Source organism: Falco naumanni, chromosome 5 (genome assembly GCF_017639655.2).
Source record: "Falco naumanni isolate bFalNau1 chromosome 5, bFalNau1.pat, whole genome shotgun sequence".
Lineage (NCBI taxonomy): Eukaryota > Metazoa > Chordata > Aves > Falconiformes > Falconidae > Falco > Falco naumanni.
Window position 1 is genome coordinate 31,748,339 of NC_054058.1, and position 22,552 is coordinate 31,770,890.

At 42.2% G+C, this 22,552-nt stretch overlaps 1 protein-coding gene across 1 annotated transcript in view; it reads right to left on the reverse strand.

Annotated features, from left to right (window-relative positions):
* The window catches only part of NUAK1 (NUAK family kinase 1), a 49,446-nt gene that overhangs the window by 16,127 nt on the left and 10,767 nt on the right, over window positions 1-22,552 (reverse strand). The window contains exon 2 of the mRNA XM_040595088.1: window positions 9,003-9,123. Within this exon, the coding sequence (XP_040451022.1) occupies window positions 9,003-9,123 (121 nt within the window). The remainder of the gene's footprint in view (window positions 1-9,002; window positions 9,124-22,552) is intronic.

Here is a 22,552-nt window from a genome sequence, read left to right on the forward strand (position 1 = left end):
ACCACTGATCTCAGTGGACTCTCATGGGAGTGCACACTCCAACAATACCAGTCAAGGACCACCCTGAGCGCAGGGGGACATTTGCCTCACCAGCGGGGCACAGATGGGGTCAAAGGGGCCCTCAGCTCTTCCCACCCCACTGTCCCAACCGCTGATGCCCCACCAGGTGTTCAGTGCTGCTGAGGACAATAACAGCAGTAACAGCCCTGCTACCATGGCGCATTCTTCCAGACTGTGTTTTTGTTAAAGTTTTGCCTTCATCACTCAGTCAGGAGAGCTTTCTCACATCATCCTTGATGTTCTCCAATTACAAATTCCAGAATCTAATTTTTCTGGACTAAAATTTGCCATATTAATACAAGCCTTGATCCAGACATACTCTCCTGCATTTCTACAGAAATGAAGCAGAAAGCACTCCGTTTGGTGGAATGCATGTTTAAAGGTACTTTCCATCTTAAACTTTCTCTTATGCCCTCTAGGAAACTGAGATAATACCTTAAAGTTGAATTTAGGAAAGCATAAGTGACTGTTCCAAATTTTTAATTTTTGTCGTAAAACTGCACTAGAATCGATGAGAATAGAAGCAACCCAGTAACTTGTATTTGGGTTTCAGTTTATCAGTGTACTCAGGACAAACTGGCACATTCTTTTTCTTCACAAGGGAGCATTGTGAGAAGGACACTGCCCTTGGACTTAGATGACATTACAGAGACCTCCTCAGCATCATCATAGCTGAACATTACAGAGTTAAACAGCAATCCATCTCTTCACCAAGGAGCAGAGGTGAATGGAGAATCTTTTTTTTTCTCCAGGGATGGGGGAGGTATTTTCTTACAACTGCATCATTTCGGTTCAGAGCACCTCCATTGTATCAGCTGAATCTCACGAGAGGGCATGCAGCTACCTTCCCACAGAGAGGGAACTGAACAGCAGACAAAAACATCTTAAATGAGAGCTGCCACTGAAGAAGGGAGCGGAAAGGCACTAGGTTTTACATCTAGACACACACACAATCTTAAAGAGGAATTCAGTGGTCAAAACTATCAGGCACATGACAAGGTGGTATTCTGGCAAGTCTCAGACTATTAGCCACGCACACAATGAATTTTCAAAGTAGTAGTTAGGATGCCAGGCAGGTTTCATACAGACACCTCTGAATTTCCCTTCTGAGCACAGTATGTAGCTTTATAACCATATGCTCCAAGAAAGCATTGTGGCCAGCGGCTGGGGGGAGAGGAGGGCATTAATTAAAGGCTGGATTGACTTACTGCAAATAATAATGAGGCAATAAATATACTGCCCTGTTAACACCTGGGCTGTAACCTGCAGGCTGATGATGGACGGATTGCCTCCATCTAGCTTCTGGGGCTGCTTGGTTCACTCTTTGTTTTTGTTGCAGATGATTTATTACCTGCCATCCTACTGCATATTCATTCTGAAACTCACCCCACCTAGAAGTGTGCCTAAACCCTGGCTGCACCTACTGCCAACTGCAAAGCATGGCTTCAGCAGAATGCTGCACCTCAGGAACATCCCACAGCCTGCTACTGATGGGATGGCCATGTTGTAGATGCCTGCTCCTCAACCCTGACCAAGGTCAAGGGCAGGAGAAAGGTTATGTGTAAGGAAGATGGGGCTGTTCTTACTTCTTTCCAACCATCGATACTCTGCAAACAACTGGCCAAATAAGGTAAGTGGAGAACTGTCACCATCAACACCCAGATGTGGTAGCAGGAGAGATGGCCTGTCAATCACAAATCAAGAGATGTGGGTTGCTTCGATACAAGGCACAAGCTCCATGTATTAAAGGAGACAGCAGCAGGAGAAATGCTTGCTACAAGTGTCATTTATTTCTGAGCCACTCTATTTCCAGCACTCTGCAAGCTGAGTTACACGGAGAGCTGCAGCAAGACCTCACCGTGGTGGGAGGGCTGCTGCACTACCTTAGCCACGATGGTCAAGTGCTGCAGGGTAGTGGTTGCAAAACAATAGCACTCCTTCGCTGACAGAACCTGCAGGATTAAGGATTGACTTCTGAGATGGATACGTACACTTCTACCTGGCCACAGGGGAGGAGGCAGGGAGAGCACTGTGAGAGCACATCAGGAACAGGATGGGAGCAGGAACGGGATGTATCACAAGGTGCAAGGAACAATGTGATTGTACCTCCAGGAGGTGAGCAAAAGCACTACATTAATGTACATGGGCCACGACAATGTGGAGAAACTGCATTTTCCCGTGGGCTACAAGCTTGCTTGGACTTGGTCTGTTCACCCCAAGAGCCTTAGCAGAGGCCAAGAGCAACACTCTACCCAAGCAGCAAGTGCTTAAGATGCAATGGTCAAAGAAAGATTTCTTACAGCTTTTCTTTAAATTCCCCCTTAACTCTAATGTGTGTGTTTATTATTTTTTTTTTTAAATGACAAAGTTCTATACTTCTAGGCTGATAATTGAAACCAAACCTGCTGGCTTCAGAGCTCATTGAAGACTATGAATGTGAAACTGGGAAAGAACTTCACTTCCCACTACCAAAGACATATCTGAGACAAAGTACATTTTGTAACGTCAACAATCTGTCTCTGTCACAGGCTGTTCTACTACAGCAATAATTCTTGCATATAATCTCTCCACTTATTTATATTTAGAGGCTGTGAAATTATGAACTCAGCTTCTATCTACAGCTTTCCATATTCCAAATGGCATGGGTTGCGTAGGGACCTCTTGGTGATCAGCTCTCTTCTTTTCTTTTCAACCCTATGGCTAAATTCTTCCCTTTAGCTACACTGAAGTCACCTCCACTGAAACTCCACAGGACGAGTCTGACACTGGATGAACATACTCACTGTCTCTCTTAAATGCTAAGATAGACTTCACCCTAAAAGTGTTGAAAGCCCACATGAGCATGGTTTTGCAAACATCAGTCAAAGATTTAACAGTACATTGTACACCTCTCTATTAGGACAGTTTGCTTTGGACTTACTAGCAAATTCAAAAAGCAAAACAAAGTAGAAGGCTTTTGCCCTTCCTCCAAGCTTACAGGATGCTAAAGTCAAACGAGCGGGCTGGATTTTTTTTTTCTTCCCCCTTTAATGCACTACCTCCTTGTGGGCTGATTCCATTTGGTTTACATGTAACCCTGGGGTAAGGATTTTAGTTTGTTAGTTTAAGAGGGGTGGCCAATCTCAGCCAATCTCTTCGCACTGGAACCATTTGAATTCTCCTCATGCCTTTGCTCTCTATCAGAGCAATCTCCTAAATTAGTTCCAGTATGTTGACATTCCTTCCATCTGGTGTCTTTCCATTCAGCGGTATTTTTATTACTCTCCTAACAGCCGCAGACAGAAGTACCTTTCCACTGCTACAAAATGCTCTTTTATTAAAGGTCAGCCAAATCAAAAGAACAAGCGAGTTTGTTTTTAATTTTGGAGATGCAGACTAGAATAACCTTTTCATTCAGAAAAGTCATGTATGACCCAATTACCTCACTTGTGTAATAAGGCTCAAATTATGAGACATGCAAGTACCGAAAACTGTTTTTTACTTTAGAAATTCAGCCTGATGCATCTTCTGTGTTCTTGACTACTTTGAAAGTTTTACAGCCCCTTGGCGCATTTTTTATTTGGAATTATTATTAATATCATCATTATCATTGCTATCATCATTATCATATTACTCTTAAAATAATGCATACAGCAGACATGAAAATATTCAAGGTCCAATGTAGAAAACCACTTTATGTATATACATAAATTTATGCATATGCTTAATTATAATGGAAGAGTGTGAGATATGTATGTGTTTTAAAGCTAAGCTTATGTTAAATTGTTTTTCTGAATTATGGTCTTATTCAGCCAAATTGCATCTCTTCTTAAATTAAAGGAGTGTAGTTAAGATCCTGCAATAATCATTTTAAATCGGACAGCGTGCTAGAATTTACTCCCCAGTGAGGAGATTAAATCAGAATGAGAGCCATTATCCTTGCTGAGGTTCTTTCTCAGAGAATGAGTCTGAGGATATGCAGATTTTGACTCTTTAAAAAGGAAAGGAAAATGAGAGTTGCTAATTTGGCCACAATAACATGTTACACTAATTGTCTTTTGTTTCAGCAAAGAATACAAGAGCTAATTCCCCGGTTTTTAAAATTATGATTACAAACTGCTGAGGAACTTCAGACAAGCAAACATTTACATTGCAGTGGGAGGACTGTGTAAATAGAAAGATGGAGATAAATGTCATCATTGCTTGCAATCATTCTGACATCTGAATTGGGGCAGCCAGTGATCTCACACGTCTGAGTTCATGTCATGTCTGACAAAGTGTTTAGCCGATTACCCTGAATGACAGGAAATTCATAAAGGTAGGGCATGGTAACTAAAGAGTTAAGTTTGTTTATATTTCTTTCATTATGATCGCCAGACTCTTGAAATATTACTTTATGTTCTTGGATGTTATCAACTGGAAACAATGGGAATAAAGCACTTGAAGGTCAAAAGCCTACATAATTAGAGGAAAACAATTAGAAATGTGGTTAAATAGTGTCACTGCTGAAGTACTTTCTCTTGGCTACATAAAAAAAAAAACCAAACATTCCAGCTTTCCAACTTTCCTCATTCTTGTTTAAAGCCCAGTCATCCACGTGATGTTTTTAAGAGACTTTTGACTCTTTCAGGTGTTTTGCACACAGAAGGGATGAAGTCATCAAGCACCAAAGTTTGTTTTGATTACATCTGAAAACCAGGAGATAGCAGAGGCTGGGACAGAGGCTGGGGTTGTGTCAGCCTGAGACACATAACTCTGTTCTGCCCACGCACAAACCCACTGATGGTGTGAGCTGCAGCCGAGCCCCGAGCACCATCCCAGGGTGCACATGGCCGCAGGCAGTGGGGGACACTTGCCTGAGCTGGTGCTGCTGGGGACACACACAGTTTGCCTGCAATGACTCACATCCATTCACCTTGCCAGTTGCCACCCACGCAGACTTTTGGCAATGCAGTTGCTTTTGCTGACAACATGGTGACTTGACTGGTACAACTCAAGGAGCCCTGCACTGGAGACAAGCCTCTCTGTCTGAAACACCATGAAACATGCATTTGCTTTTTGCTACATGAAATCCGGCACAAAGCATGAAACTGAACATGTATTTGGCAAGTAAGATGAGTATCCCGGAGTACTATGCCACCATCATTACACGCTGTCAAATCTTCTTCTGTTGCCTTTGGGATGTGAAAGTACAGCAAAGCTGAACCAGTTTCCTGATTACAAAACACACAGCCTAGCTCAAGTCATTGTGGACTGGTAGATACATGCCAGAGAATCTCTGTGCTTTTTCTTAGAAGTACCAAAAACGCAACCTAAAAAAAAAAAAAAAGTAAGAAGCCCCTCTTACATGGGAAATCCATTTTTTGTGCCTTGTTGCTGTGAAAGCTCCAGCACTGTTCTAAGCATCCTGGCCCCATTCCAGCAAAGCACTTCAGCACATGCTTTCCTTCAGCTACTCGTTCACATTAATGCCATCAAGTTCCACGGGCACCAAACTGTGATCATACTATTTATTACTTCTTCAGGGAATATATTTGTTAAATTATTTCTACAAACATATTAACTAATAATCTGATCATTTTTAAGCATGTTTTGCAAATGGGTGAACTTTTCTGTATGGTTGTGGTGACCAAGGACAAGTCTTCCAGCACAGAAACACGGCTGGCTCTGTATTTCACACCACAAAGACTCAAAAGCTCACTCCTGAACGTACCAAAGGTAACTTCACTCTCATGATTGGTCCAACACATGTTTAAATGTTTGCAGAATCAGGCCTGATGCTCTTTCCCTGGTTTAACTTTTATAAAGTATTGCCAGATGAGATAGATTTTGCACTCAGGCTGCCCCTGGAAAAATATGTTTGTTCTCAAAGGCTTTATTATCAAATCCTGGAGTTTTCAAGGCAAAAAAGAAACGGGGAAGGGCAGGGGGGAGACAGACAGATGAATGGACAGAGGCATTATTCTATAAATTAAAATTTATGTGCTGAAATCAGAACACTACTAGCAAAGCCAGCTTCTTTATCCAGTCCCTTTCAAGGAGTTTAAAGTCACTTGAAAGAGCACTTCCCTTGCAGCCCTGCTCAACAGATTGCCAATTAGAGCCCTGCTGAGAGGATGGAATTTCTTTGGAGTCACAACTGTACATCTGCCCTCACAGTAATGGCCGAGGTTCGTGCCTTTCGATTAGGTTACCAAAACCAAAAAAAAAAAAAAAAAAAAAATCTCTAAACTGGAAAGCTTTGTTTTCGGACATCCAAATTTCCTTGGTATCAAAAAAAAAAACAACACCCAAACAAACAAACAAACAAAAAGAAAAAAAAAACAACCCAAGAAGAAGATAAGCTTGTGTTGACAAATTCAGAGGTTAATTGCTTTTAAGCAGGCAGGTCAAAAGGGTACCTAAACAAGGATCCTGCTTAAGGAAAACACATGTTTGTAAATGCAACACAAAGAGCTTTCAAAGATATTACGGGGAGATACAGCATTGTCCATGCTAGGCAGATCTGTGCAACCTAGCCCCTACAAAAGTGCTGTCAGACGTGCACAGCAGTCAGAAAACCTACAGTAAAAATTAGTGAGAGAGAATAAAAATATCTGTGGGGTGGCTTCAGTTTAAAAGTTAAGCATCTGATCCAAGTTAGTCAGCTAGACTCCACCTATAGCAAGCAGGAGCCTCCAGTATGTCATTTATCCCACGTATCTCAAAAAATATCTCCCAGGAGGGAGCAAACCACCCTGTGTTGATGCTGATCTCGCTTGACTAGAGAGGGACACTAGACTTCTAGTGTAAACCAACTGCCTAAATATTGGATGACTCACATTTGGTGACATTAAGCCCATCCCCGAGGACTGAATAACTTCAACATTTTATGTCAGAGGATAGCAACACTATCACATTTTTTGTGCATCACTCAGGAGCAATAGCAATGCATTTAAAATCCAACTTCAAGAGGATACAAATACTTCAGTCCTAGATGTAGTCCCTTCACTACAAACATTCTTCAGCTTAAAATGAACCACACTCTTAAGGATCCCTGAGCTCACATCCTTATCTCTGGGCAGTACGTAACTTCTCCTCTGGACTCAGCTGTACAACTACACATCTTCCCAGTGCCACCATATCTAAGTTATAGTATTACCTGTTGAAGGCCAAATACCAACTCTAACTGCTTGGAAAGGCTGAATGAGCTGTAGAACCGCTCTTGCTCTATGTAATTCCTTCTAATGGACTACAGTCCAACCAAGAAGGTAACTTCTACTGCCCATCCCTTCAGGCCAGGAATTAAACATAAGAAGCCATGAAAGGCTGCTCTGCTTTCTAGAAAAAGAAAAGGAAACAAACCAGCAACAGAATGGAAAACTCAGAAATGAGAGAAAAAAATGCTTCCAGGTTTATCGCCACAAAGCACTGCTGCTGGCTGATGGACCACAAGAGGACCACAACATCACCTGCCATAGACGCTCACCCTCCTGCAGACAGGATGAACCCTCCATCGTGGAGCTTTACTGGCTCTGCTACAGAAGCACTGTTCCTCCCTCCACAGGGCCAGGGGGAAAGTTTTGCTCCCACGGGACCTTATTGTCTGCTTTTTAAAAATGCTGTAATCTTTTTAACTTTTACAAATGTTTTAACTCAGTAAAAACTATTTAAAGTAAGGAAGAGAAGGGCAATTGGTCAAAGGACCACAGTATGCTTAATCTTTTTTCTTTCTGAGTTCCTGTGCACATTTGAAATAACTTTTGCTCCATTTGCAACCCACATGCTGACACAGCATCCCTCCCCTTTTCTGTTCCCAGATCCTGTTATGAGTTTATTCAATAAAAAGACAGATATTCATCTCTTTTCAAGTATAAGAACATGGTTTTGAATAACTCAATATGCGATACTGTAACCGTACGCCAAGCCAGCCCTTGCTTTAATCAGTTGTATTAACTCTCAGAGCAGAGCTGCCATATACATATCATCACCTTGTGCATTTACCTCACGGATATGTAAATATGTAGGGCTAAATTCAGGCTGCCTGCTCTGCACATAAGGGAAGAGGCGATTCCCAGGGACAGGGCTGCCTGACCCAGGTCCCCCTGAACCTCCAGAATCCACACCCCAGGTCCACCGTGCGGCCACCCTCCTTGCAGCAACAGACCTCTTGGCCGGTGTCTTTTAGCACGCACCCAGTCTGAACACCCCGGCTAGAGCTGGGATGTTACTTGAGGAAGCAAGGAAGGAAGGAAGGAGGGAGAAGCAGATTTTACTACAGAGTGACACTATAAATATATAAACAAACAAACAGGCAAATCAGGGAGGAATGCCCCTGGCTTCCTGCTCCATCCTGTGTGACCAGGGAGCAGCTCCCAGAGGCAGGAATTAGCAGGCTTCCCAGCGCTGTCCCAGTAAGAAAGGAGAGAGGGAAGACAGGATAAGGAAACGGGAATGATACGCCAGCAATCAGACTAACAGGAAAGTGTGCAGAGGTGGATAGGAAGCGGATGCTGGGATTCAGGGGGGAAAGGAGCAACAACAGAACCAGCAAGGCTAACTGGCAGGTAAGGGAGAACCAAAGGCCTAGAGCAGACAAGACTGGTCTTGTGCAGTCCAGGGAAAATAAAACCTAAAAGGACTGGTTCAGGGGCTGGGGACATGAACGGACATCAGGCTGCTGTGTGACTGAGGGTGAAATTAAACTGAACTGTCCAACGGGAGCAAGCAGTTGCAGTGATACGATTTCCCACCTGCCGCAGACACAGCACTCAATTCACACATGAAGAAGCTCCTCCAGGCAAAGGGTTATGCATCTGTGAACCACTGGTGGTTCAGAGGGAATGTAGTGCTCAGAACAGTCTCTTTGGTAAGGGATGGGTTACACTAGGAGTAGCAGTTTGGTGCATGATCTCAAGAAACGCGAACATCATGTCTGCAAGAATATAACAGAGCAGTCAGGGAGGAGAATTGCATTCACTAACCTTCATATATGGTGATGATATGAGGGTGGCTGAGGGATGACATGATCTCAATCTCCCGTCTGATGTGAACCATATCTTGTTCATCCTTAATTTTGTCCTTACGAATGGATTTTATTGCAACCTATAAATTCAGGAAATCAAGCATTATTCTTGGAACTGAACAGATGCATCTAATCCATTAAGAAGAGTTCAAAAAATAAATACAGATGTTAGATGCCGGCAGAAAATGGATTGACCAAAACAAAGCTTTAAAATACAAACTTCCATGCCCCAGCTCCTTCATTGCATAGCAATAAATACACTCTCATTACAGTAATGGGTGACATGAAGTTTTAAGGTCTTCAGGTCTTAGGGCTTCACTGAGGGGGGGAACACAGCATCTTTTGGAAGGATCTCTGTGTTAGCCTAAGTACTCTCTACGTGAGGCGAATGGCAAAACTCCCAAACGGTTTTGATGGGAAACGCATTTGCTTAGACATGATTGCATCTGACAGTTGCAAATAGAAGCTTTAGAGACAATTTCTCTGAAATAAAGTTGAGATCTCTGGTGGAACAGAGGCAGGGAATTCAGGATACCAATTAAAAATTTGTATTTGTCCATGTTAATACATTAAGGATCACATTAATATGGGTTGCTCCACGGTTCTCTAAAGCAAGCAAACTGCTCAGGAGTTATGACTTCTTTAAAAATCAGAAACTCTTCTTTGAAATTCGTATCTAAACTCATCCTCATATAAACCCAAGGCTTTCAGGTCCTACCTACACTGCACTTATGCAATCACTGCAAAACCATATCCTTCCTGCATCCTTCCTCAATCAGCAACCTTTTCTCAAGCACATCGTGTGACTGGGTATCTTTCCAAAAGGCAGGGTGGGAACAGAGGAAGTGATAGCTAAACTTGCAATATAAATTCAAATTGTAACAGCCCTTGCGAGTGTGTGTATGTGTATTGCCTGTGAAAAAAGGGCTTATCTGAACAACGCCATAAATTATCGCGGAGGTCAGTTCATACCCTACAAGAAATGAAGAAGCCAACAATGGAGAGAAGCTGGTGGGAGAGGGAAGGTGAGGGCATTGTGCGTACTGAATGGCAGCACAACCTTTATTACACTCAATATTCACCCTGCTTTATTTTTGTAAGCCAGAGCTCAAGGAATAAATTACCAGCTAGTTTAAAATCAACAATATGACTTTGAAAAACATCACTGACCTGCTGAGATGACCACCCTTTTATGGGTAAACAAAATTTCTGTCATTCTGTGCAACCAACTAGTGTGGATCTCTCCTGGGAAAACACTTGTAAATCTGTGATTTACATGATTTCCCAAGTTCCTTCGCTGCCTGCTTCAGTAATTGCAAGTGGCATGACCAGTATTGCTTTCATTATATGATGTAGCACTGAGGACATTGAAGAAAAAAGGGAAAAACTTACAATATTATAAAATTGAAATGTACATAAACAGGAACTAGTTTAAAGGACCAGGCTTCCTACAAAGCCTTGGACTCTGGAAAGCAACATTGCTCAAAAAAGCATTAAGCACATGTCCCATCCCCTTTAATTCCCAAAGATTTCAGCACATGCTCAAAATCAAGCTCATGCTCAAGTGCTACCCTAATTTGGGACAGCAGAACAAAAAGCAGAACTCAAGATTTGCATGTTAAAACCAAAAGAATTATTTTCTTCCTCTTGACCCAAACGTTTGGGATAGAGATTTTAAAAGTAACAATATAACCATGGTCTTACCTACGTGGCATGTATTTCTAGAAAGATACTACAACCAATCTTAATTGAATGAATGATCAAGATAATCTCCAAGTAATTCTAGAGATGGCGAAGGCAACTAATGCTAAAGATGAGGTTGGATTTTTTCCCCCTTCCCATGTTTGCACTGGGACAGGCTACAAATGCAAATACACCCTGTATACAAGAAGGATGTGGGTGGCTCTTGGAGCAGCATATGCATTCCTGCAAGAAATAAATATAGACATGGGTAAAAACACATTTTTATTAAGAGACAGCCTTGTACTTGGCTCTGAGGAAGAATTTAAGAAGGGTTTCATTGTCAAATATACAACAGGGAGCAAATTCTTCACCATTCATGGCTGGTAAAGTAATAATGGCACCCCAGAGGGCACGCCAATCTCCTACTAACTTGACTGTACTTCACAGACAGGACTTTTGTACGTCTACACATAGTTACTGCAAACAGCCTCCGCGGAATAACTGCATACATGAAAACATATATTTTTAGATACAAAAATGCAAATGTGATTGAAAAGCGTGGCAACACTCTGTAAAATATATGCTGGGATTAATCTTCAAATGCAAACAGATGTGTTGCCTGGGAACATATTTTTCAACAGGACCAGAGAGTTTACGGTCTCACACCCCTTGCTGAAAAGTGGTTAAGGCACCTAGGAGCCTTAATTTATAAAGGCTATTCGTAAAAGTTTAACTGAATTTTGAAGATGGTTCTTAAGCTCTCCTGAAAACATCACTTCCCAGTCGCAGGGGTAGAATTCAGCAGCCCAGCCAAGGTACTCGGGTTTTGTCAGTGACATCCAGGCTGCAAGATCTCACCCCAACATAAGGAAAGAACGCACGCTGAACACATCTCTCGGGTTTTAACATTCAGGACTTTCTCTTTCCTCCCTCAGCTACTTCAGAACACAGTGACCAGCACTTGGAAACAAGGAAAGACAATCGGCAGGTGTGAACTATCATAACTCCAGTGGTGGCAACGGAGCCAGGGCAGCTGGCTCCTGCCAAGCATCCACCTGCCCACGCACAAACCACCCCATGCAACCCTGACAAACAGCAAGAGCGCTGCAGAGGAGGCAACGGCCCTTTAGCCAGGGCACAGTCTGTTACCAGCACAAGCACTCCATATTGGAGCGAGGCTTCCAACACTCGCGTGTACTAACAAAATAATATCACTGTATTTGCATAGCACGTGAGGATGCTCAAAGCAGAGTGCAGCCATTTATTAATTAAACCTTGGGAGGCTAGCGATGAAACAGCACTATTTGTCCACCTTTCAGATATGAGGAAATCAAAACAGAAAGCTGACATGACTCCTAAAGGAAATTAGGACAGCAGCATCTGAGAAATTGCTGCCTGCTTCTCTCTCCCAAACTCTGCAACATACCACAGGAGCGCCTTGTTCAACAAACCATCTGATTTCTTTCTTAAAGGCTGATTTCCAATACCATTCCCCATGTTCAATTGCTATTTTTCCTTTCAAAAAGAGCTGCAGGGAAGTGAAAGGTTTGAAGGCATCTCAATAAACGCTTTTTACTCTGTGCTGTCTGCCTGTCAGCCTGCGCAATGCCCAAGTGGATAGGACAGGCTCCATGTCTCAAAGGCTATCAAGAGCGCACAGCCTTGCTGGTGACCGGGTCCAAAAGGCCAAACAGTGAGCGATCACTGTCAGTGGATTGTCACTGTCAGAGGCTGCATCCCAAAGCAGGATTAGCGGAGCCACAGGACAGTTCTTCCCCTCTAAGAAAAGGATTTCACCTGCATCAGCCTCCTCCAACCATGTCCACAAGGGTACTTCGACTTAAGTTTACTGATGTGAAAAAAAACAACACAAAACAGAAAGCAGTCCGGTTTTCTTTTTTTTGGTAGTATTTCATGGAAACATTACAAGTCATGATCACATTTTAGGTATTTATTATACATTTCATTGTTTTCATCTCTCTGAACAAAGTAAGATCCCTAGCTGTATGTTAGGGTATCAGGCTGTAAACCAGCTATTTCCTACAGCTATTCTAAAATACCAATAATAGAATTTCTTTCATGAAATGTATTTTACTCAGAAACATATTCCAGAAAATACGGTTTATGTTTTTAACACCAGACAGAGCTGTCTCCATTTTTCAAAGCCCCACTTAAAGGACTGCTGCCAGATATGGTACATGATGAACTCGAACAACTTAAGGCTAATAAGAAATAATCTCAATTGAGAAATACCTTATGAAAGAACTTGTTTGTTCATTCTTTAGGTCCTTTTCTTTCTTGCTTGCCTACTTACTTTCCTTGCTTTCTCTGAAAGCAACAGCTCTACTGTGTGCAACATCAAAATTTATTAAGGGTCACAGCCTATGAATCAAGAGTAGGGTCAAACGCAACATGCTTTTTTACATCAGTTACATTAACTACTCCAAATATTCCAGCTCAAGATCTGCAGAGAAAGTGCTGTTAGTCCCTTCGGTACTCTCAAAACACTGTACTTGTATCTCTACCACATTTTCCCAATATATTTTACTGGTTTTAAGACTTCAATAATTTAATTATAGTATTTTTAGTAACTTTACTAGTGGAGGAATTTGTATTTTTCCTAGCTTTTTGTCTTAATGAGATAACTCCAAGACCTTGTACTCAGACAGTGTAACATATCAGATTTTAATAATGAAATCTAAAGCCTCTCACCCCAACAAAGTTCAAGTTCACCCAGAGCCCCTATAGACACAGTATCCAATCTGGCAAAACGCTTTAGCACATGCATAACTTCACACATGTGAGCAGGCCGTTGACTTTTGTGGGATAGCTCACACACATAAAGTTAAATATATGCATAAGCACCGAGGTCACAGCGTCACAGCTCAAAACTAGGCCATTTGATAGTCCCTCTGGGGATCAATACCAGCTGTACACACCAGGAACATCCTCAGTATCTCTTCTCCAGCTCTGATGGCAACATGGTCCCACACACGGGGATAGGGGGGGAGAAAGGAGCACCAGAGATGCATTGAAACCACCTCCACCTGCACTGCCAGTTCTGGTACCAGCCTCTGTTCAGAAGCAGGTAGAGAGAACAGCCTCTCCAAAACACATGGCACAAGGGAGAAAGCAGGGGGTTGTGAACCTCTAATATTGCCAGGCATTTCCAAATGGTTCTGCACGGGCACAGTCCCTGCTCCACTGCTGCTCTGCCTTCCAGAAGCATACAGGAAAGAGGGAGCACAGTTTTTGGCTTCCCATCCCTCTGTGAGTCAGCTTGCAGAGTCTGCTGGGCAGGAAGCGTGGAGAAATAAGCTGCTCTCCAAGGCTGCAATAAATTACCTGTCTCCATTTGCTGGAAAAAGGATTTATACTCCCTCTATGAACTGGTGTAGAGAGATTATTCAGTATTTTCCAACACACTTCATGTTCATTTGCTTTTGTGTGGTACAAATACCTTGAATTGAACTATAAATAACTTCAAAAATATGACTATTGCAAAGGTTTCTGTACATTCAGTCCTATCTGTAAGAGAAGTATCTCTCCTCCTTTATGAGCTTCTCAGCCACTGGGCAGAGCAAAACCAGTGGAATTTTCTTTTTTACAGAGGCAGATCAAGACCATCACATACTTAGACTTTGAGATATTTTTCTGTATCTGGCAAAGGCCATGGCAGGCAGCAGGTGCCCATTTCCATATCACAACTCTGTGTCTGCTGAGTCACTGCTGGCATCATCATTTATGCGATGAGCAGCAAAGCTATATTTTCATCAGAGTGTAAAGTTGTTTCACTCAATTTCAGGAAGTTGGTTCATGTATTTGTTGTAATCTAATGAACCTATGTTTCCCTCATTTCCAGCCGAGGTGTGTGAATATAAACAAAGCTAGAATTAGCCACAGTGCAGAAAGTCACAGATTTTTAAGCCAGCAGTGCTGTAACTGAGGCCGACCACCTGAACATGACCAACCACTCACCCTTCCCCAGCAATTTCTGCATGCAGTACATTCAGTCCCATTGAAAACAATCTTCCACTCTTTATTATCTATCAAGGCTATTTTTAGGACTGTGATGAGATATGAATAAACTGTTTTTTTCCACCGTGGGGGCTGTGACTTTTAAGCTGGTTCCAGCGCTTGTGCATACCACCCATGCTCGAGCAAATTCCAGCGGGCTCTTGCAATACTATTGTGGAGAGTCAGAAAAATGACATCAGGACAGAGAGCACAGTCCCCCAAGAAAGGGAAACCAGCGTGCTGCCACCAAGACATGTGTTAGAAATGCAGCTTAGAGAAAATTATTTAAAACTATTTTCTTTGGGTGAAGAGGGAGGGGAGGGTTAAATACACATAAAACTCTCCTTTCCAAAAGCTGTGAACTGAGGCCATCCCCACCCAGCAATGGGAAGTGGGTGAGCCCAGCTGGTTTCACAGCTCTGCTTCCTTTCTTTGAGACTCCGAGGTGGGAAATGCAATACGTCAAGTGCCAACAGGGGCGGGGAGGTAAAGAATAGGTGGATCAACCAGGGGGGAAGAGAAAGGGAGAGCAGAGGATGTCTGGGGGTGGGGAGAGAAAAGGGACATTGTTCTTTCTCCAGCTCCACAGAGCTGAGCAAGAAAGAATAAAGTCTGGCACCGTATTATGTTTTTTCCAGGGGAGTCTCTGCCTATGGCTTTTGGCCCAGACACCACCAACACAAGAGGAAGAGAAACAAAGCTATGAAACTGGGTGGTCCCTGAGGTTGCTGCAATCAAGTGATAAGGAAGGGGGTGCTGATAATGCAGTTGCATTGAAACAGCACTTCCAGAGGTTATACAAAGGAGAGAAAGGAAAGGCTGGGGATGGGCTGAATAATTGCCTATCTGGCCTCTGGACCTTCCAGGTGGGAAGAACGAGTCATGGGCAGATATCCCTACAGGGAAGCCAAGCATCCAAAGAATTCTGCAAAGGGTATTCTCATGCAGACTTCTTGTAAGACTCATCCTACACGAGTATATCTTTGCTGTGTCCTTTGCTAGAAAAAAAACACACCCTACCTTGAGACTCCAATCCCAGGCCAAATGCAGTAACAAAGAGCATCATGCAGGACATGCAGTTCTAAGAACAAGCTTCTGCAGAATCACAGAAAACACTTCTTGCACTCACTGAAAAGTTGGACAAAAGGCCACTGTGAGTTGAAGTAAAATTAGTGCCTGGTGTTGTGCATTTTGCTAACACATCTCTGAGATCTCTCTCTTTCACAGAAAGCGCAAGGTCTACACAATCCCATCGTTTTGGATTTTGTTACTTTTTAGATCCTAAAAGCCTGATCATCTCCATGGTGATACTGCCTGGGAGACAAGCATGCAACAAAATCCTTATTAATTATTTATCAACGGCCCAACTCTATTGTTTGATATGTTGGCAAACTATGCAGTAATCAGGGGAGTTGCTCAAAGCGGTAACTGGTGCCATCTGCACCCAGTGAGACTGCTGATTTAAATCTCAGGGCTTCTGCCCCATTACTCTGTTCCACTGCATGTCTGTTCATGTCATGGATGTTACCAAGGACAAAACACTGTTGTTGTTGTTGTTGTTGTGAGCCAGCAGCTGCGCACATAAAGGGTGAGGATGCACGTGTCACAGTGCACCTTTCAAGTTCATTTGCTTTTAAGAGGCAAGAGTGGTTTTTTACAGCTGCCTCACTCTGTATGGCAAAAGCATATAGCAAACATCTATGCCTCTCTGCTTCATTCCCCTCTTCCCAGTGTGCCACATAAAAAAGGTTAGATTTCTAAAAACCAAAGCTGATTTACTGCCACTCTATCACTACACTACCTGTGGAGAAACTCTCGCACTAAGGCACAAGAAGTCCCAAGCCAGTGTGATAAATGTTAACATTCTATCTGCATCAGCCGCTGAGGTACAATGTGCCAGTGCCTCTTGGAGAACCAGGGTACAGTTACCTCAGGTTTAATTTTCCTTTTCTGGTTATGTTGGACATAGTTGCTGTTATCATAATATAAATGATGATTCATCAAGTGAAGATAAATTAACAAGAATCAACAAACAAGAAAGAAAATCACGAACACTGGGTAAGGGAGTTATATTTGCTTTCCAGTTTCCCCTTTACTCACAGAGAAAAACACCTGTGGAACCAAGTTTTAATAAGCAGTAGAAGGCACCAGATGAACACATTTATGCCATACATATACAAAGTGGGTGCCAGGAGGAACACGTACAACACCCTTCCTCCACTTCTTTCCTCACCTCCGCATTCAGTGCCTGTTAACAGGATTTGTGAGCACATTTCCTGAGTAACTACTGCCTTACTGGAAAATTTACATCCCTTTGTTGTTTGGTACCCACTATCCTCACCAACATATATGAAGCCTGGCATATTTACACTATGCCTCTCCTCTGACAAATTTATCTGGCAGATATTTCTTCGTTTAACACTGAGAATCCTTACCACCAGATGGATCTTACAGAGCTCTGTATTAAACATTTCAGGAGTGATTTACCACTAGGAATTAAAAAAAGCATTCATGTGGTTTAGCACAGATCTGATTTGCAATAGCATTTGAAAACACAAGCTAGCAACCTGGTTATTGATTTTTCATAGTGAGGCAGTGAATCTTGAAAACAGGGAGAAGGGAGGGCTGCAGAATTCAGAAATGGACAGTCTACTGATGTGTCAGAAATATACCAAAAAAAACTTCTCCCTTCCCAAAATAAAAGCTTTGCATACAGCATTACTGAGTTCCCAAGTTGTAGGACTGTTCAGTTCACCTTCCTGGAGAAAAGAGTAGGACTGCTTACATTTTTCCTAATTCACTTCCTTATCCTTCTGAATATACAAAGATGCAATATTTTAAATGTTCATAACCCAGCCTGCAAAAAAAGAGGCTTATGATCTAATTCTAAAGGACTAAAGAGAGAAAAAAATGGCCAAGTTAAAGTTTTGGGGCTGTCATGCACAGATCAATTTAAGATCATCTCTTTTCCAAAGCCTAATAACTCACAAATATCCCATCCTTGAAGCTTTCAAGGGAAGTTCATGTTTTGGCACATAAGAAATTATATCTGGAAAGAAACTGGGGTAGGGGATTTCCCCAAGGCAATGGAGGTTCATAACTGTATTTAAAAGAAAAAAACTGCTTTACAACCTCCACTGTGGATCATTCCTCCTTAATGGATGTTAACCAGCACTGAATGCCACATTCACTGAAAAGATGAAAACTGTATTTACAGTTAACTTCTGGTGAAGTTGCCAAGCAGATGTTTATTTTTGGCTTCCACGTTCACTAAAGCCAAATGCTACACTGAACTGGGATTTCACAAAGTCTAACTGCTTTTCTTCCAGGTTACAATTTTGCTGGAATCAAAAAGGAAAAAAAAACCAAAACACAAACGGGGGTGGGTGGGGGTGGGGTGTGGAGCAGAAAGAAGAAAGCTGACTTCACTTCTAAGTAGGAAAAAACTGGTAGCATCCATTTCTATCATGTCTGTTTATATCATAGTTTAAATAAGGTTAGAATTGTGCAATCATTATTGATCAGCTTCCAAACAGCACAGCTCCATACAGCACATGTGCAAAAGAGGAAAAGTCACTGGAAGCAAATCCTGTGTCAGTCAGTCTTTTAATTTCTCTGCAAGTCTGTGCACAGACTGTTTAGCACTAATTAAAATACTGGCAAGTCAGGTTGAAGAGGAGTGAACGAATTCACAAGCCCCAAGTTTACTGTTCTCAGTGTTACATGGGTATTACAGATTCCCCCTGCAAAAACTGGAAGATAGATTTCACGTTCATTTTGAAGCTTGATCTCACAGCTACCACAGCTGCTGATGTCATGTAAAACGCTAACCTGGGGCAGCAGAGAGGGACTGTAATTCAATGTTGTTTTTTCATTGTGAATAAGCAGTGAACCACACCGAAGTAATCCTCTGAAGTAGGAGTGCACAGTATTCAAGGCACTGATTTGGGATGAAATGCAAAACCAAGATTCTGGCTACTTTGTTAGAAAAAAACCTTTATGACTTTCTTAAGAAAAGAGGTGTAGAGACCTGATACCTGGATCTAGTTCCAGTCTGAAAATGACACAGTCTCACGTAATTCTTCCCAATAATTTAAATTGGAAATGGGGTTATTCACACCCTCTGAGCAACTGCTGAAAACTATTGCAACGGGCGGCTAAACAATTGCTAAATAATGGTAACCTCAGCAATTACCAGAGTCTCTAAAGTGATTTTCCACATTTAGGTGAAAGGTGCTAAATCAGTGCAAGGCTGTAATTCACATTAAACAAGGAATGGGGTTAGACATTGTTTGAACTCTTTCTTAGAACTAGTTTTTTTCCAAGAAGCCACCTGACAAGGCATTTCTGTTCATTGGTATGTTCTGCTTGAGGAAGATGTGGGTAAAGAAATGTAATTTGGCTTATTTTCACTCTTTCACTCACGTTTCTGTGAGTTCAGAGAAGCCTCAGAACTGCTGAGAGTTTTGCACATCTTTACAATGCCCCTTCTGCCACACATGTGAAGTCTCCCAGTATTGTGTGGATCTTCCAGTTTTGCTCTCCTGGTGCTGCAGTCCAAAGAACAAAGGAAGTGCTATTTCACCATGAGAATCACAACAGTACAAGGAAAACTTAGGAAGAGTCTTTCTTTTGTTGAAGAAATGTCCGTACCTTCAGGCACCACAATGCTCATTAAAACCCAACACTACACTGTTTGACCACCTCAAATTCAAAATTAACCCACTGGAATTTTGGGTTAACATCCAATTTTCAAAATTAGAATTTTGAAGCGTGGAGAGATTTTAAAGTTGAGTTTATAGAGTTGAGGCTTTTGGATTAACATTGATGAGCTGGGAATCATTGTGCAAGGATGGTGGGCCACAGAGATTATATCACAGGAGGCACACAGATGTATGTAAACAGCACAGCTGGAAAGGTTAATGACACAGAACTATCAGAAGCACCTATATCTAGTATATTTTTCTAAATTGATCTAAGGTGGATCAAAATATAAACACCACTTCCTGGTGGGAATCTAGTGAACCATAAACCCACATCCTATCTGGAAAAGTGCTCTTGGAAAACAAAAAGATTGGCAATCATGTGTATCAAAGCCTCACCCAGGTTATTTTGCTCCAGGGCTTGCAGATCACTTTGCAATATTAAATTTGCTTTGTAAAAGCACTCTTCAGTATTACATTGTTCTGCCTGGACGTTACCTATTTAATGGTCCCTTTTTGGAAGGGACTGTTCTAGAATTTATGACAGAACATGGTGGAATTGCTACAGAGGGAGGAAAGGAGTTTGCTGACATTTCTTCCCCAGAAGAAATCCGTCTCTGATTTCTGAGAAATGTTTATACCCCTGAAGGTAGAGGAACCTCCTGTTGTTCCCTTCTATTTATTGAAAGTAAATGACCAGGGCCACCCTAACGGCTCAGTGGAGGGAGTAACACAGGAACACTCTTACTCCCCACAGCCAGTTGGGCTTAGAATAAATGTGAGAGGGCGAGGAATGAATCACGCCTTCCTACAATTAAGTAGCTGGTGATCAAGCAATTTTGCAGCCTTAAACGCATAATTCTAGCTTTCCCTGTTAGAAGAGGAGTTCACAACTGCAGACAGTTGTTCTAAGTAGTTATGGGGAGGGTTAACTTTGGAGGGGAGAAACAGCAAAGCAATTTTTTTTCTAGATGGAAAGCTTTTGGCTAAGAACTCCCCCAGACCCTGTGATCTCCAGGACTGTTGCCCCCTTCTTCAACACGCACAAACACCTTTTTTGGCATGTGTTTTGGCTGGAGTCAGTTGAACAAGGGAGAGTTAGTGCTCGGATTTCTGGGATCCCCTTGCCAAAAGCTAAGCTGTGAGGTAGTGCAACAGCAGCAGTGCAGGCTTCCCACTTCACCCTGCCAGTGACCTTCGCACAGACTTGGACATACCCCTTTCCTCAGAGCAAGGAGCAATTCCCTCTCACGCTGCTCAGTCCAGAAATTCATCTCAGCAAATACCACGAATCATGTCAGACTGAGCAGGACTATTAAAGCAGTGCTGCACAATGTGAATTGCTGTCCACAAGGGACTGGAGCAAGAGACTGCCTAACCCACTTTGTTTAACTTTTTACTTAAACAATCCTGAAAGAGGAAGCTGCATTGCTACTCTGGAAATTACAGCTTTAATCTCATTTGAACCACGCATTCCTCAGTTAAACTGCAGAAATAATTTAAGAACCAACTCCCAAATAAGACATTTTTCAACATTTCCTACATTTCCTGGAAATATATTACCTCTGATGCTGTGAAGTAAGAGCAGTCTTATTAATTGAACCAGGATAAAGTTCTTCCAGTAGCCCCAATAAAGTCTAATGTCAGGCTAATTACATGCATTTCACTGGTTTTGCATTTTCACATTCCTCGAAGCAACAACACGCAACACTGCTGGAACATCGATCATTTCCAACTCAACCCCACAAACCATTTGCACATATTGCATTCATCGCTCACTTGCGCTGCATTGCCCGTAGCAGGAATCAATAGTGCTTCATTGAAAATAGAGCAAGCTTTGTTTCTCCTTAACAGTAACAGCTTCCTCAAGTTTGCTTTAATGCACATGCCGCAGCTCAGAGGTGCCAACATTTACTGGGTTGTTTAAACATAGTTCAGAGTTTTGTTGGGCAGATAAGAAGAATAACTTGGGTGTACAGTAAAACAAAGATATAGCTGTTTGTGCCAAACATTCAGTTTATGGCAATACTTCATAGGAATTATTCCCCATAACAACCGAACTGTCATATCCTACAACTACATCCCAGGCAACCTCCCAGCTGAGCTCACTACGGCTGCTGTCTGATGTGTTCTACATACAAACACCCAGAACTACCCAGATGTTCTCTATGTAAAACATTTGGTTTGAAACACGCAGCACTTCTTTCCAAAAAGCCATTACATTTGTTTAATGGACTCACACAGTTCAACTAAAATATCCTGGAGCAGACATTTGACTGCAACTCTACTCTATAAGCCCCATCTGTAAAAAGAAAAAAAAGAAAGAAAAAGTAAATTAGAATGCTTTACATGATTTATGCTGTCTTTATGATCAGCCAGTTCATAAAATACAAGCTCTGCTCTACAGACAATAACACAAATCACTTTCAAGTGTATTGTTTAGTCCTTGCCTGTGCTAAACAAATATTTCAATTGAAACAAAGGGCCGAACTCTACTCTTTGGTTTACAACAGTGTTAATGTAACTGAGAGCAGCATTTTACCCATGGACATCACAGGGGATGCGATTTTTTTGTTTTATGCTCAGAATGAGTGAGTAATGACATCCAATAATGATAACCAGTAACATTCACGGCTGCAGAGTTTTCCTTTCATCCAAGAAAGGCTGGAAGGAGGTCAAAGTACAGCATGAAATCCTTCTCCCCAGTGAATTCCTCCCATGACCCACAATGAGGCATTTCACAGGTCCCATTAGACCTGTTTTCATCATGAAACGTCAGACAGGATGGGAGAACACATTTGTTTTACCAAAACAGAGAAGCAGGTAGAGAACTCTCAAAGTGTACACAGAAAAAAAACCCTGTTGTTGAAAAAGATGGTTAATCCCTGGCCTGAATGTACATCGCTGCATGGTCTACCTGAAGGCCTTCGTTCCTCCCAGGCTGTGGAGACAGAACAGTGATCCAGTGATGCCAATTGGTGATCAACAGTGGTACCCCATAGTCATCCGGCTCCAAGTCACAACAGCTGGAAGGCTTTTGAAAAACTGGCACCATCCCTTCAAAGTGTGACTGCAGCCATGAAAGAGGACGCTCGCTTTATGAGCG